Source organism: Panulirus ornatus, chromosome 51 (genome assembly GCF_036320965.1).
Source record: "Panulirus ornatus isolate Po-2019 chromosome 51, ASM3632096v1, whole genome shotgun sequence".
Classification (NCBI taxonomy): domain Eukaryota; kingdom Metazoa; phylum Arthropoda; class Malacostraca; order Decapoda; family Palinuridae; genus Panulirus; species Panulirus ornatus.
In genome coordinates, this window is record NC_092274.1 from 632,680 (window position 1) to 647,917 (window position 15,238).

Sequence of the window (15,238 nt, forward strand, 5' to 3'; positions counted from 1 at the left end):
ACTCCTACCCTTAATCTGAATTAAGATTTCTCTCTCTCTCTCTCTCTCTCTCTCTCTCTCTCTCTCTCTCTCTCTCTCTCTCTCTCTCTCTCTCTCTCTCTCTCTCTCTCTCTCTCTCTAAAACTTCAGAACCCCCTATCAGTGATCCAGAGGCTACTCCAAGGCTGTACCCATAGCAGGAGGAACCACTTTTGAGCCTTAGGCTCCTCCTCATCAATGCTATAATCTTTTCTGTCAGACAATGATGGTACAGTCTCGCCGAAGGTGACTTCCCCAGTTGCGATGGGAGTACCTGAAAGAGGAGTTCGGTAACACCCTGCCGGACTCTGTCTTCCCATTATTACTTTTGCTGACGAAAGGGAGTAGTCTTGATGAAGGACTCAGTCATTTCCCTCCTGCTGGAAGTTGACTTTCCTTAAAAATGTAAGAGCTCATGGAAAAAAGGGTTCTAGCATTAACATAGAATAAAACACACACACACACACACACACACACACACACACACACACACTCACACACATATATATTTTTTATACTATTCGCCATTTCCTGCGTTAGCAAGGTAGCGTTAAGAACAGAGGACTGGGTCTTTGAGGGAATATCCTCACCTGGCCCCCTTCTCTGTTCCTTCTTTTGGAAAATTGAAAAAAAAAAAAGGGGGAGCATTTCCAGCCCCCGCTCCCTCCCCTTTTAGTCGCCTTCTACGACACACAGGGAATACGTGGGAAGTGTTCTTTCTCCCCTATCCACAGGGATATATATATATATATATATATATATATATATATATATATATATATATATATATATATATATATATATATATATATATATATATATATATATTCCCTGCGTGTCGTAGAAGACGACTAAAAGGGAAGGAGGGAAGGGAATTGGGGGCTGGAAATCCTCCCCTCTCGTTTTTTCTTTAATTTTCCAAAAGAAGGAACAGAGGAGGGGGTCAAGTGAGGATATTCCCTCAAAGGCTCAGTCCTTTGTTCTTAACGCTACCTGGCTAACGCGGGAAATGGCGAATAGTATATATATATATATATATATATATATATATATATATATATATATATATATATATATATATATATAGTGTTCACAAACGCACAAGGATAGGTATTTTAATTCAAGGTTGAAGTTGGACTGCACCCGCTTCACTCTGTAAACATACTGATGCCAGCCTCTGGGTGCAAGAGAATGGATCTATTTCACTCATATATACAATATCAAGTCTCAAAAGTATAATATTTTCCAAATAAGACTTTTGTTTAACTTAGGAGTAGAAAAATAAATTGATCCAATAATTATGTGCTGTGTATTGAACATAACCAATACTTAATATATATTTCTAATTGGCATGTTAGCGTTGCCAAGGCAACACCAAAACAAAGCAGACCCAGGAAGGAAATGGACCCATGCAAAATTAACGTGGTGGAATCGATCATTAAAATGTAAAGCGAATTACGTGGTTAAACCTATAGTTAGACTGTAAAACGAATAACTTGGTTGAATGAATCGTTAAAATGTAAAACGAATAACGTGGTTGAATCAATCGTTAAAATGTAAAACGAACAACGTGGTTAAACCTATCGTTAGACTGTAAAACGAATAACGTGGTTGAATCAATCGTTAAAATGTAAAACGAATTACGTGGTTAAACCTATCGTTAGACTGTAAAACGAATAACGTGGTTGAATGAATCGTTAAAATGTAAAACGAATTACGTGGTTAAACCTATCGTTAGACTGTAAAACGAATAACGTGGTTGAATCAATCGTTAAAATGTAAAACGAATAACGTAATGCATATTTCGTCAATTGTATTAATTAAACCAGAAACATACAATTGATATTGATGTTATCTGAAGTGAGACAGGGGAAGCCGTCTATAGTTTATGTTAATACACAAAGTAGGTTAAGGGGATACTTACAAATTCCTAGTAAGACACGTTTGTATCATCATGACACAGTTCTCAAAAATGAATGGGGGAAACTAAACCAACACCGCAGAAACTAAAACTAGAAAGATATAACACCAAGAGGGATGTGGGAACGTGGACAACGAGATAGAACGATTTACAAAATACTGAATAAGTTTGATAGGTTGGCATTATTTCTTCTCAGACTGAGCTTCAGCTGGAATAAACTACCACTAAATGTTGTCATGGAGCGGAATATCAGCACCTTTATAAAGAAACATAAATATATTCATGATATCACTTGTCAGTAAATGAGCCAGCTTTAGAATTAAATATACAGAAGCAAAAATTAGTTTCATAGTCTTAGAGGCACAAAATCTAAGCTACATTTCATCTGAGATTTAAGCCTGGGGAGGATCTGCCTCCCTTTCTGTGACTGTCACTAATTCTTCTATTCATCCTTCTGGAAATTAAGTAAAATATTAGATGTGGAAGATTCCAAAATAATGAACCTCCCTTTTTCCATGAACTCTCTCTCTCTCTCTCTCTCTCTCTCTCTCTCTCTCTCTCTCTCTCTCTCTCTCAAAGTTAAAGATGGGGTGAGAAATCCCTATCCCACTCCTCTTACCCCCTACATCGGTCCTGATTTAATCTGAATGGCAGACATTGTGTTAATCGCGTAAATTTTTTTATAATTCGGCGTTTGTCACACCCTACATGGCTCGAGTTGTTTTAATAATTTAGCCCGATCAAATACTCTCTGTTAAGCTCTTAACTTTCCAAGACGTCTTCCCTCTCCCACCTTTTTAACGCTGGTGTGCATATTTGTCTAAAGATTCACCATATACAAGCCAGGCTCAGGTTTTTGTTAATTTTTTTTTTTTTTTTTGCTTTCGCTGTCTCCCGCGTTTGCGAGGTAGCGCAAGGAAACAGACGAAAGAAATGGCCCAACCCACCCCCATACACATGTATATACATACGTCCACACACGCAAATATACATACCTACACAGCTTTCCATGGTTTACCCCAGACGCTTCACATGCCTTGATTCAATCCACTGACAGCACGTCAACCCCGGTATACCACATCGCTCCAATTCACTCTTTTCCTTGCCCTCCTTTCACCCTCCTGCATGTTCAGGCCCCGATCACACAAAATCTTTTTCACTCCATCTTTCCACCTCCAATTTGGTCTCCCTCTTCTCCTCGTTCCCTCCACCTCCGACACATATATTCTCTTGGTCAATCTTTCCTCACTCATTCTCTCCATGTGCCCGAACCATTTTAAAACACCCTCTTCTGCTCTCTCAACCACGCTCTTTTTATTTCCACACATCTCTCTCTTACCCTTACGTTACTTACTCGATCAAACCACCTCACACCACACATTGTCCTCAAACATCTCATTTCCAGCACATCCATCCTCCTGCGCACAACTCTATCCATAGCCCACGCCTCGCAACCATACAACATTGTTGGAACCACTATACCTTCAAACATACCCATTTTTGTTAATGTATGACCATTTTTCTGATGTGCCATTAATGGCACAAGTCAGATGTGTGATGCTGGGGGCGTCATCACCGGCACACGTCAGGTTTCTGTTAGACATGTTGAATATTTCTGATCATCTTTTTGTTATTCTGAAAGTTATCATACTACTCATCACCTGACCCTATAGTTTTCATATTCTTAAATATTCATTATTTTCTTCACTGATTCTACGTCCGCCTTGGAAATAGAAAGAATGAAAGGGTTGGAAAATAAGATATGAAAAGGGAGTAACGTGCATAATGGAGAGGAAGTGGAGTGGAATCAAATTTACAGCAAAGAGAAGAAAAATGTGAGAATTTCTATTGAAACTAAATTAATCCAGATGCACGTAAAAGAATGAAAGGGTTGGAAAATAGAATATGAAAAGGAAGTAACGTGCATAATGGAGTGGAAGAGGAGTGGAATAATATTTGCAGTAGAGAGAAGAAAAAGATGAGGATTTCTATTGAAACTAAATTAATCCATATGCAAGTAAAAGTCGACCCACTTGCTATGACGCAAGTCACGTATTTCAGGGAAGTCAATAATAGAACCATTCTGCAGAATTGCTATGATGCAATCTTTCATTGCATCTTATACATCTCAGTGTAAGACCGTTAAATGTATATTAAAAGACATAATTGCGCATCATATAATTTATAAGAAGATATTATATTAGTTTATTTGTAAATATTTATGCCGTGTACTTGAGAATATGGAAGCCGTATTTATACATTTCTTTCATTAGATGGACCAAATGCATAAAATTTAAAGAATGAAAAATAAATTACCGTACAGAATAGTTATCTAATTATGGTATACAATGGTTAACTAGGTCATTTGAGAAGAGAACTTGGTTGTGGTTCTAGGGCTGGTGCGTGTTTGCGAAGTTGTAGGTTCGTTCAGCTGAGCCACCATATCTGCCGGCCTCCGTCTCTGAGCTCTTGTTTTAAGCGAAATGCTTCGCTTCGCAATTACTCGGATCAGCAATGCTACTCGCTCCTCTATACTGGAGGCCTCGCAAAGGATTCCTGCAGGTAGGTGATGGCTGGAGATTGCCTGAAAATAAATACAGTAGCGAAATAAGTTCTTAGGTGTTGAATGACCTCCAGTCCAGTGATATTCCTGCACCTCTTTGTGCTCTAGCTGGCAGCCTTGATGTGATCATTTGAGTGAATATTATTGTATGTATTATGTCTCTTGATGCAGCAAAGTGGATTTATACTGTAGATTATATGTCTTAGAAATGTGGATTTTGATGGAATTTTAACTAAGTTAAGGATTTGGATTTTTTTTTTTAATGCTTTCAGGTACCCCGCCTTATGGAGGTAGTGCCACGAACAGATGAACTACGACTCCATTTGTTCCTTTTTATTGTCTAGATGCCTTGCGTAATGCACCAAAAATAGTTCAGTTCATTTTGTAGTAATTTTACTTAATAGTCGGCATAATCGGCTCTTGCAGTATTTTGATTTATTCTATCCTTGCAGCACCTCTATTTTATAGTTAACTGAACATAATTATTCGTTGTGATTAATGTGTGATTTTGGTCTGCAGTGCTCAGAGATTATAATGGTTACAGAATTTGATTTCTAGCATTTCATTAGTTTATCAGGTAGGAATAATTCATGATAATTGAGGAGGTAATTACGGTTGATTTCTTACAATAAGTAATTCAAATGCAAGATATTCATAACATGAAAATTTGCTTCTAAACCTTCCTTGTAGTCATTAATCTCATTACAATATATCAGCCGCACCCATAAATGAATACAGCAAAAATGGCTCTGGAGACCATCAGACAACAGCAAGTAGCCATTCATCCTCCAGCAACAAACAAAAAACTGAAGAATGGGATGTATTTAGGGAAGCAGTGATGGCTTGCGCAAAAGAGACTTGTGTCATGAGAAGTGTGGGAGGTGGACTAATTAGAAAGGGTGGTGAGGGGTGGGATGAAGAAGTAAGATTATTAGTTGGGATGAAGAAGTAAGATTATTAGTGAAAGAGAAGAGAGGCATTTGGATGAATTTTGCAGGGAAATAGTGCAAATGAATGGGAGATGTATAAAAGAAAGAGGCAGGAAGTCAAGAAAGGTGCAAGAGGTGAAAAAGAGGGCAAATAAGAGTTGGGGTGAGAGTATCATTAGATTTTAGGGAGAATAAAAAGGTGTTTTGGACGGAGGTAAAGTATGTAAGACAAGAACAAATGGGAACTTCAGTGAAGGGGGCTAATGGGGAGGTGATAACAAGTAGTGGTAATGTGAGGAGATGGAGTGAGTATTTTGAAGGTTTGTTGATTGTGTTAGATGATAGAGTGACAGATATAGGGTGTTTTGAACAAGGTGGTGTGCGAAGTGAGGTCAGGGAGAGTGATTTGGTAGACAGAGAAGAGGTAGTAAAAGCTTTGTGTAAGATGAAAGCCGGCAAGGCAGCGGATTTGGATGGTATTGCAGTGGAATTTATTTAAAAAGGGGGTAACTGTTGTTAACTGGTTGGTAAGGATATTTAATTTATGTATGACTCGTGAGGTGCCTGAGGATTGGCGGAAAGCATGCATAGTGCCATTGTACAAAGACAAAGGGGATAAAGGCGAGTGCTCAGATTACAGAGGTATAAGTTTGTTGAGTTTTCCTGGAAAATTATATGGGAGGGTATTGATTGAGAGAGTGAAGGCGTGTACAGAGCATCAGATGGGGGAGAGCAGTGTGGTTTCAGAAGTGGTAGAGGATGTGTGGATCAGGTGTTTGCTTTGAAGAATTGTTTATTATTTTTATTTTTTATTTTGCTTTGTCGCTGTCTCCCGCATTAGCGAGGTTGCTCAAGGAAGCAGATGAAAGAATGGCCCAACCCACCCACATACACATGTATATACATACATGTCCACACAAGCAAATATACATACCTATACATCTCAACGTATACATATATATACACACACAGACATATACATATATACACATGTACATAATTCATACTGTCTGCCTTTATTCATTCCCATTGCCACCCCGCCACACATGAAATAACAACCACCACCCCCCCCTCATGTGTGCGAGGTAGCGCTAGGAAAAGACAACAAAGGCCCCATTCGTTCATTCAGTCTCTAGCTGTCATGTAATAATGTACTGAAACCACAGCTCCCTTTCCACATCCAGGCCCCACAGAACTTTCCATGGTTTACCCCAGACGCTTCACATGCCCTGATTCAATCCATTGACAGCACGTCGACCCTGGTATACCACATCATTCCAGTTCACTCTATTCCTTGCACGCCTTTCACCCTCCTGCATGTTCAGGCCCCGATCACTCAAAATCTTTTTCACTCCTTCTTTCCACCTCCAATTTGGCCTCCCACTTCTCCTTGTTCCCTCCACCTCTGACACATATATCCTCTTTGTCAATCTTTCCTCACTCATTGTCTCCATGTGACCAAACCATTTCAAAACACCCTCTTCTGCTCTCTCAACCACTCTTTTTATTACCACACATCTCTCTTACCCTATTATTACTTACTCGATCAAACCACCTCACACCACATATTGTCCTCAGACATCTCATTTCCAGCACATCCACCCTCCTGCGCACGACTCTGTCCATAGCCCATGCCTCGCAACCATACAACATTGTTGGAACCACTATTCCTTCAAACATACCCATTTTTGCATTCCGAGATAATGTTCTCGACTTCCACACATTCTTCAAGGCTCCCAGAATTTTCGCCCCCTCCCCCACCGTATAATTCACTTCCGCTTCCATGTTTCCATCCGCTGCCAAATCCACTCCCAGATATCTAAAACACTCCCAGATATCCTTGGGGAGATGCGAGAAAGAATACTTCTCAATTATTCCCTGTGTGTCATACAAGGTGACTAAAAGGGATGGGAACGGGGGCTGGAAATACTCCCCTCCAGTTTTACTTTTCCATTAGAAGGAACAGAGATAGGGGGCCAATTGAGGAGTTTGCCTTCTAAGGCAATGCACATGACAGCTTGAGCCAGAGTTTGAGCAAGTATGGCCTTTTGTATGTGTCTGGGTGCTACCTCGCTGACACAAGGGGTGGCGATGCTGTTTTGCGTTGGGTGGGGTAGTGCCAGGAATGGATAAGATCATGTAAGTATGAATATTTACATGTGTGTATATGTACATGTTGATATGTACATGTATCTGTTTGTATAGAAATGGATGGGTCTTTGTGACCTAGCACTATCTCACAGATGCAGGAAATGGCAATCAGGTACAATAAATATAAATAAACACAATTAAAGAGAATCACTGTTGTGAAGGGTATGGAATGGGAATTATTCAGTGAATGTAGTGAGAACAATAAAAGATTTTGGTTGTAAGAGTTTGGGAGACTGAACAATTGTCATAGTTACTGTTATGAGAACAGGGTGGTTGTATTTGTTGGTTTTTAGATTGAAATTCATTGTGAAGTATTCATTGAGATTGCAGAAGTTTATAGGTTTTTATGGTATGTCTGAGAAGAAAAGAAGAATGGAAGATGAGATACTGGGGATGTTTGGAAGGAAGGAAAACTGTCTAGAGGGTTCAGAGAGAGAAAGGAAAGAAAAAAGTAGGATTGCTGGAAGCGTAGATTAATTCCATAGGAGTTTGTTGGTAGAAGGAGAATGATATATATTTGTTTTTCACTAATGGCATGCATTGTCTCTCGCAGCAACAGCATGCCGCAACATGTCACATGAGTCCACAGAGACTGATGCAGAATTGGATGCTCGATATGAAGCTTACTTCTCGAGGCCTGATATTGATGGGTGGGAGATGCGTAAGGTGAGTATGCAAAACTGCTGATTTGGTACTCTGCTTCACTCATTTTCTGGATTGTTTTCTTGGAAAGGTTACATTTCTCTCCTCTGTTGTGTATCCAGTGAGCATAAGAAATTCTATAGGTAATGCTTGGTACAGTATTTCCAGTAAGGAAGCATTATCCTTCTTACCATTTCCATCCATTGAACCAAGGTAGTGGCATTTTGCTTGTTTCAGGTCCACCTTTGGCTACAGAGATCATATCATTGGCATTCTCTGTCTGTCTACTTGACTGCTCAGAGTTTTATCTACAGTATTGTATGCTAACAGGGCAGCTGTTACCAGACCAGTTGTTCCAATCCCATGTATCAGAATCCTTTCCCTTTCCATGATTTTTACTATTTAGTTTATGAAGATGTTGGTAAACTGTATATGCATAGGTCACTTTCATGGTACTTATTCATACTTGTATGTATTGTGTATTGTTTTACGCTTTGATTTCACATTGAGTTTTGCTGCCCAGTGCACATTTTATGTCTTTTTAGCCTTTTTGTTTGTGCATTTGTGCACTCTAGATGACCATTTTATTTGTAATGTTATATTGAATATTATTGATGTGAGTAGCATGTTGTTAGTTAACTCTGTTTTGTTTCTTCCCCCTCTACCAGTTTTTGTGTTTTGTTTGTTTTGTGGTCTTCTTTGGAGCTTGTGTGTTTGCATTCCAGATGTGGGAGTTACACGAGGGTAGGGATTAGAATGGTATTGCTGTAAGATGAAATAATGATGCTCTTTTGAACCATGGAAGTGGCCAGCTGATGAATGAACATCATCCAATGAAACCTCCATTTTTAAGTGAGCTCATCGGGAGAGCATTAGGTTAGGCCTTAAGACAGCTCTCAGCTTCATGCAAAAAGATTTCTGTTCAGTCTGATATCTAAGCAACAATGCAAATGATATGCTTTATCATATCTTGTTAAAAGAGAGCAGTTAATTTTATTGCAGTCTTCTCCTTTCTGGGACTCCTTATTTCCCCATTATGCCAATTTGAAGAGATAGATTTTTCATAACTATCAGCATGAAGAAAATGCTTGTTAACCTTTCCCCTTAAAAGGAAGGTGCAGGGAGGAGACAGTGAGTTCAGGACTTTGTTACTCCAAATCTTATAAAAAATAGTTCTAGAGGGTTTTAGTGTTGCTTCTAAACTTCTCTTTAGGAGGTGGAGCATTAGCACAACAGCGTCTGGCACTATTGGAGGCAGAGGTACCTTTTCCAGGCAGTCCTTTTGAGACCATATAGCTGGGTCATGAGGCAGGTATCCCTGGAAATTGCTCCTTGCCAGTCAGGGGATTAACTTCAGAACTTCTAAGATTTTTGGAAGCCCATTCCCCTAACTCATCTGTTAAAGGAATACACCGTAAAGATGATTAAGAAACTGATAGTAATGGTTCACCCAGGGCTTTATGCTAGAGCACACGATGCAAAGAAGTTGGCTTCTATCTAAGTCTTTCTTAGAAACCTTTCAGTAAAGGAAATAAAGAAAAGGGGTATTTGGCATTAATCTACTACCTTTGTTGGATGGAATCTTGGAGACATCATAGTAGATCTACCCTGTATGGCATAAGGATTCCCCCTTCAAGAGAGGCAGATTCCTGTTGCCTCTAAATATTTACACCATTGATTGAATTTTTCAGATTTTCTTGTTGAAAGTTTTTCTCAAAATCTTCCTCCATTTGGGGATGTCTTCATGATTGCTGCATATATTGGTTTAAAACTGGAATAACCTTTTCTTTTTGAGATGATGATCTGCCAGTATTTCCAGGTTTTCTTACCCTGTCTTATTTTATCTTCTCTTTTTTAGAAAAACTTTTTTCTGTACAATTCGTAAACAATTTTAGGTTGATGCCTAAAATATGCAGATTCCGAGTTCTTAGACAACCATGAGGAGACAGTTAATTACATTGTCTTTGGGTTGTCCTTGATTGGCTGAAGGTTGTTATTAATTGAGCATGCTGCTCCTACTAGCTTGGTTTACTGGATAACAGAGTGGGAAGGCCAGCACTTCTGCACTGGAAATATTGAGGATTGAAAGGTTCTAACAAGATTTTCCCAGAGAAAATCCTAGAAATCTTCTTGCTCGTGGGATGCTGTCATGGAAAGAAAAGTTTTTCAATATTCTGAACCTACATTTTTTCCCCAAAACATTTTGAATTGATCCTTATGAGTTTTTAAAAAGGAATGGTCAAATTACAGAATTTCTCCAGAATGAGATATTCCTAGGTCCTACCTTTATGATTACATACTTTTTACAGCATTTGGAGATGATGATGCATTCTCTCAACTAGTCCCTAAAAATATGGAAATACATGTTCCTTATTGTTTTGTATTTATGTATTATTTAGGCATTGATATTATTGAATTTCTGTTTCAGGCCATGAATGACCTGTGTGGTATGGACCTTGTACCTGAGCCCAAAATTATAATTGCTGCTCTGAAGGCCTGCAGGCGTAACAATGACTTTGCATTAGCTGTTCGCTTTCTAGAAGCTATAAAACAGAAGTGTGGTGCAAAGCAAAAGGAAATCTATCCCTACATTCTTCAGGTAAGATGATTTCTTGACAGATTCTTGTACCATGATAGAGCAGTGTAGCTTAGTTTAACATAGTTGTATCACTGTAGCTCCCAAAGTTACACAGTTTATTTCCATTGCTATTAATTGGAAGGCAACAGTGACTCTCATTTTGTTTAGATTGAATTTGATTTGTACAATTTGTACTCTGCCTTATGATACAAAATGTTGAACTGGTAAAAATTTTCATTTTAGGGTGCAGAGTTAATGCCTAGACAGCTCTTGGCTCACAGTGTAGAAACCTTACTTAAGATTTTTTAGCTAAAATTTCCCACTGAGGTTCGAGACACTAAGGGAAGGAAGACACCTTTGATGCATATGAACCTGTAAAACCTCATTTAACTTAAAGTTTAGTAAGATGTAGTTTTAATTAATACAGGGGTTACTTTTATGCACTGAATGGAAAAGGAAAGCTAGACAGTGTTAATGAGGCTGTAGGTTCATTTGCATCCTTAAGGAATGTTTTCTTTGGTAAATAAGAAAAATAGTTTTAACTTTCATGCTAAGTCTTGGTAAAAAAAACTCCAGTAGTTTAATAGTCCCTCTGACCTTTAACTAAAATCTAGAATTATACAGTTGATGGACTGCCCCTAACAGCAAATGTAAAAGCTTGTATTTGATTAGTTCTGTTTGATCTGGTTTATCCAAATTACTCCATCTCTACCATCTTTCCAAACAACTCTTTTTACTCAAGTCAGTTGTACAAGTTGTGTGCATGATGAATTGCTTGTTCCAACGTATGCATAAAGATGTAAAGCCTATGTTTTCTTAGTTCCAAAGAGGGAAAGAATTGTGTAGTTAGGACTGGTTACATTGCATAGCACTTAGCAGCTTGAGAATGGATGTGAGAGAATGCATCCTCTCTTTATTTGTTCCTAGCACAGCCTTACTTATACATGGAATGGTCATCAGGTGTGATAAAAAAAAGTTAGAATTAGTATAGATAAATGTGGGAAAACTGTGGTGTGAAAAATTAAAAAAAAAAATAATCCTTTGAAGGTATTGTGGATGCATAGGATGGTGAAAGTGTTAAAAGTATAGTTGAAGATAGAAGGAAAAGAGTTAATGTATGAAAGATATGGACAGACGAAACAAGTCTGTTATTTAAGGTTTAAGATGAGTTGGACAAGGATGCCAGAGAAACTGTCATGCATAAAGGAAGGATTTTGTAATGTGGTGTGATTGAACACATCTGATTTTAAAATTCATCTTGGTGTACAAAGTAAAACCTAGAAATACTTACGTTAGAGTAGAAGCATGCATTTTGTAGCTAATCGACTCCCTCCAAGTGCATGAGTGAACTGGGATTTAATGCACTTGTTCTCCGTTATGTAAATGGGAATGAGAAAGAAGTACTTGAAATTTGTATGGGCTGTTTTCCTCATGCATTTGATATCATGTTCTTGATTGGTTGTACTTTTAAAGAAATTATTCTTATGAGAAGTAATATGTTTTTCATCCTGCAGGAGATTGGCCCAACCCTGGGAGAATTAGGTATCAGCACTCCTGAAGAGATGGGATATGACAAACCTGAGCTTGCCCTTGCTAGTGTATATGATTAAGGTGTTCCATGCCTTTTTACGGTGTTGCAGTGATGACTAGAGCTCAGCAAATACTTGTTGGTGTTCTTTATACATAATAATGGGTCATTATCAGCTGCAATGGGATAAGTTTCCAGTATATGAGGAAATTATTAATTTGTACAGAGAAGTTCCAGTTTTATTCACAAATGTATAATGTACAGGTATTGTTGCTTTTCTTTAACCTTTTAGTATTGCGATGCATCAAATGGTAAATGGAATGATAATTATGCTGTTCAAGATTTTGAGAATGTAAAGGACAGTACAGCAGTGGAATTTATTAAGAAATTTGAGAAGATTTTTTTAAAGTCAGCATGGCATAGGTGAAAACATACCCCAACTGTAACCATCTTAAGAGAAGAGATAACGAATTGAGAGAAAGTAGAAGAAACTAATTTAAGCTCCAATGGTATTTGTAGACCTGACTCTTAAAGGTAGAAAGGTTTGAAGAGGATGGAAAGGTGAAAGAATGATTGGAATTCTACAGCAGTACTGTATGAGAAGGAATTTATTAAGAAATTTGAGAAGATTTTTTGAAAGTCAGCATGGCATTGGTGAAAACATGCCCCAACTGTAACCATCTTAAAAGAAAGGAATAATGAAGTGAGAGAAAGTGGAAGAAACTAAGCTCCTCTGGTATTTGTAGACCTGACTCTTAAAGGTAGAAAGGTTAGAAGACGATGGAAAGGTGAAAGAATGATTGGAATTCTACAGCAGTACTGTATGAGAAGGAAGTCTGGTATGATAATGGTCAATCTTCATGTGGCTGGTCTCCCCCGAGAAACTATAGGAAGCAGCAGCCAGTCTCATGCCATTGGTCATGGTCTTGCTGAGATGTAGGCAGATCGCTCACATGAGCAGTTGCTGATACATGAACTAGAATGGAAAAGGCAGCAACATCACAGCAGATGGAAAGGGATGATAAAAGAGAGGATTGGGCAAGTGAGTTAAGGTGAAAAAGTTTTAATTTCACTCCAGCAAAGAAAGAAGTGGAAGAAGAGACATCCCAGATATGCAGGCAGCACTCCATACATACTGTTGAGTACTACATTAGCTGAATTTTCATTTATGATATTCTGTGTTTGACAACCAAGCATTGCTCTCTTTGCTTGATTTTACAGCTTGACTATTTTCTAGTCAATATATTTGTGATTTGTGCTGAAGCAGAATAGGGTATCAGACCCTAAGGTGTTGAGATATGGCATTGTTTGTACTTGGACTTGGCTGATAGGTGATAAATGAATATGTGTTCGAGTGCATTAGTTGGTATAGTGGTCGTAAGAATTAAGAGAAAAGGTACAATAGAAGTTCTGTAGAGCTACAAAAGGTATATGAGGAAAAAGACTTGGGCTTAGTAATTTCTGGTGATTCAGAGACAAATGAGCAGTGCCCAGAAGCAGTTAAAACAATTGGACTTATTGGTAGGACTCGAATTTGTCAAAGGAAATTTTCCTCTATATAGCTCATTGGTGCATCCCCATCTTAAGTATTTAATTTTGGTCACCCTATCAGTATCTCTGATGCCCATTCCCCCAAGGAACTTCCTGAAGGGGTTGGCCATGGCTAGTCTTCTTGGCCTTAGTGCTTTGCCCTCAACAGGGCACTGGCAGAGGGCTATTCTAAAGCAGTGTTTCTACATGCTCCCTTTTGGAAATAGTCATAATTGAGAAAGCACATCTCTGAGCTACTATGATGATGCCCAGACTGAGAAACAATTCATGTAAATAAGTATGATTGGCTTAGAGTAAGAGGTAATCTCATACAGGTATTAAAAATTATCAAATGCTTTGATTATCTTAATCAGACAAGCTAATTAGTGCTTGATTCTTGTGATTTCAATCTTGATAATGGATACAAATTCACAGATCAATGTTTTAGCTGAAGCTATGCAAAGTACTTTTTCAGAAAGAAGATTGTTAACGTATGGAATGCTTCACCAATTAGTGATTGAAAGCAGTTCTGCTGATACATTTAAGAATAAACTTTACAGATTTTTTTTTATACATATTTGCCATTTACTGCATGTGCAAGGTAGCGTTGAGAACTGAGCCTTAGAGGGAAAATCCTCATGTGGCCCACTTCGCTGTTCCTTTTTTTTTTTTTTTTTTTGAAGAGTAAAGAAGAAAAATGGGAGGATTTCCAGTCCCTTGCTCCCACCCATTTCAGTCGCCTTCTACGACATGCAGGGAATACATGGGAAGTATTCTTTCTCCTCTGTCCATAGGGATAAGATTGTTGCTTCAAGTCAGTGATTAACATTTGTGCTTCCTTAGTCACACGAAAAGTTTGCAAGTGTTTGAATTATCTATATGCCGTTCCACTGTTGCCACACTAATCTGTGATTTTCCGATATATTCCAGTATCGCAATTGATTTTGAAAAGACCTAGTAGTCTGTTGCTGTTTGAATTCACTTGTATATTCCTATTTTTATATGGTAGCTCATTTGTCTGGATTTTTGCTCGGTTGTAACTTTACTCGACAAATTTGAATATTTTTTGTTTTTAAGGCAGACATGTTTTGAAATTTTACTTTTCAATCTTATAGATCTCAAGTCCATTATATATTCGTGGTCTGAAAACATCAAAATGCCAATGCATTTAAGAGTTCCCCAAAATGGCACAAGGTTTTGAATTAAAGGCAGTTGTTTTTCCTGCTTTTCTCTCTTATTGCTGTGGTTTTTGCCCTTGGTCTGCCAAAGTAATGGCCTCAATCAATTATTCAACACCCAGTACTTCATCTATGTAAGCATTAAATTCCACTAGAGTGTATGTTGTTAGAATTGGTGACAAGGAAGATTTTTTGGTAAA

At 38.2% G+C, this 15,238-nt stretch overlaps 1 protein-coding gene across 1 annotated transcript; it reads left to right on the forward strand.

Annotated features, from left to right (window-relative positions):
* Positions 1 to 4,338: 4,338 nt before the first annotated feature.
* COX5A (Cytochrome c oxidase subunit 5A) lies at positions 4,339 to 12,597 on the forward strand. The gene is made up of 4 exons (XM_071691677.1): positions 4,339 to 4,501; positions 8,136 to 8,248; positions 10,653 to 10,823; positions 12,317 to 12,597. The coding sequence occupies exons 1-4, from the start codon at positions 4,423 to 4,425 to the stop codon at positions 12,410 to 12,412; spliced, it is 459 nt and encodes a 152-aa protein (XP_071547778.1). The 5' UTR covers positions 4,339 to 4,422; the 3' UTR covers positions 12,413 to 12,597.
* The last annotated feature ends 2,641 nt before the right edge of the window (positions 12,598 to 15,238 follow it).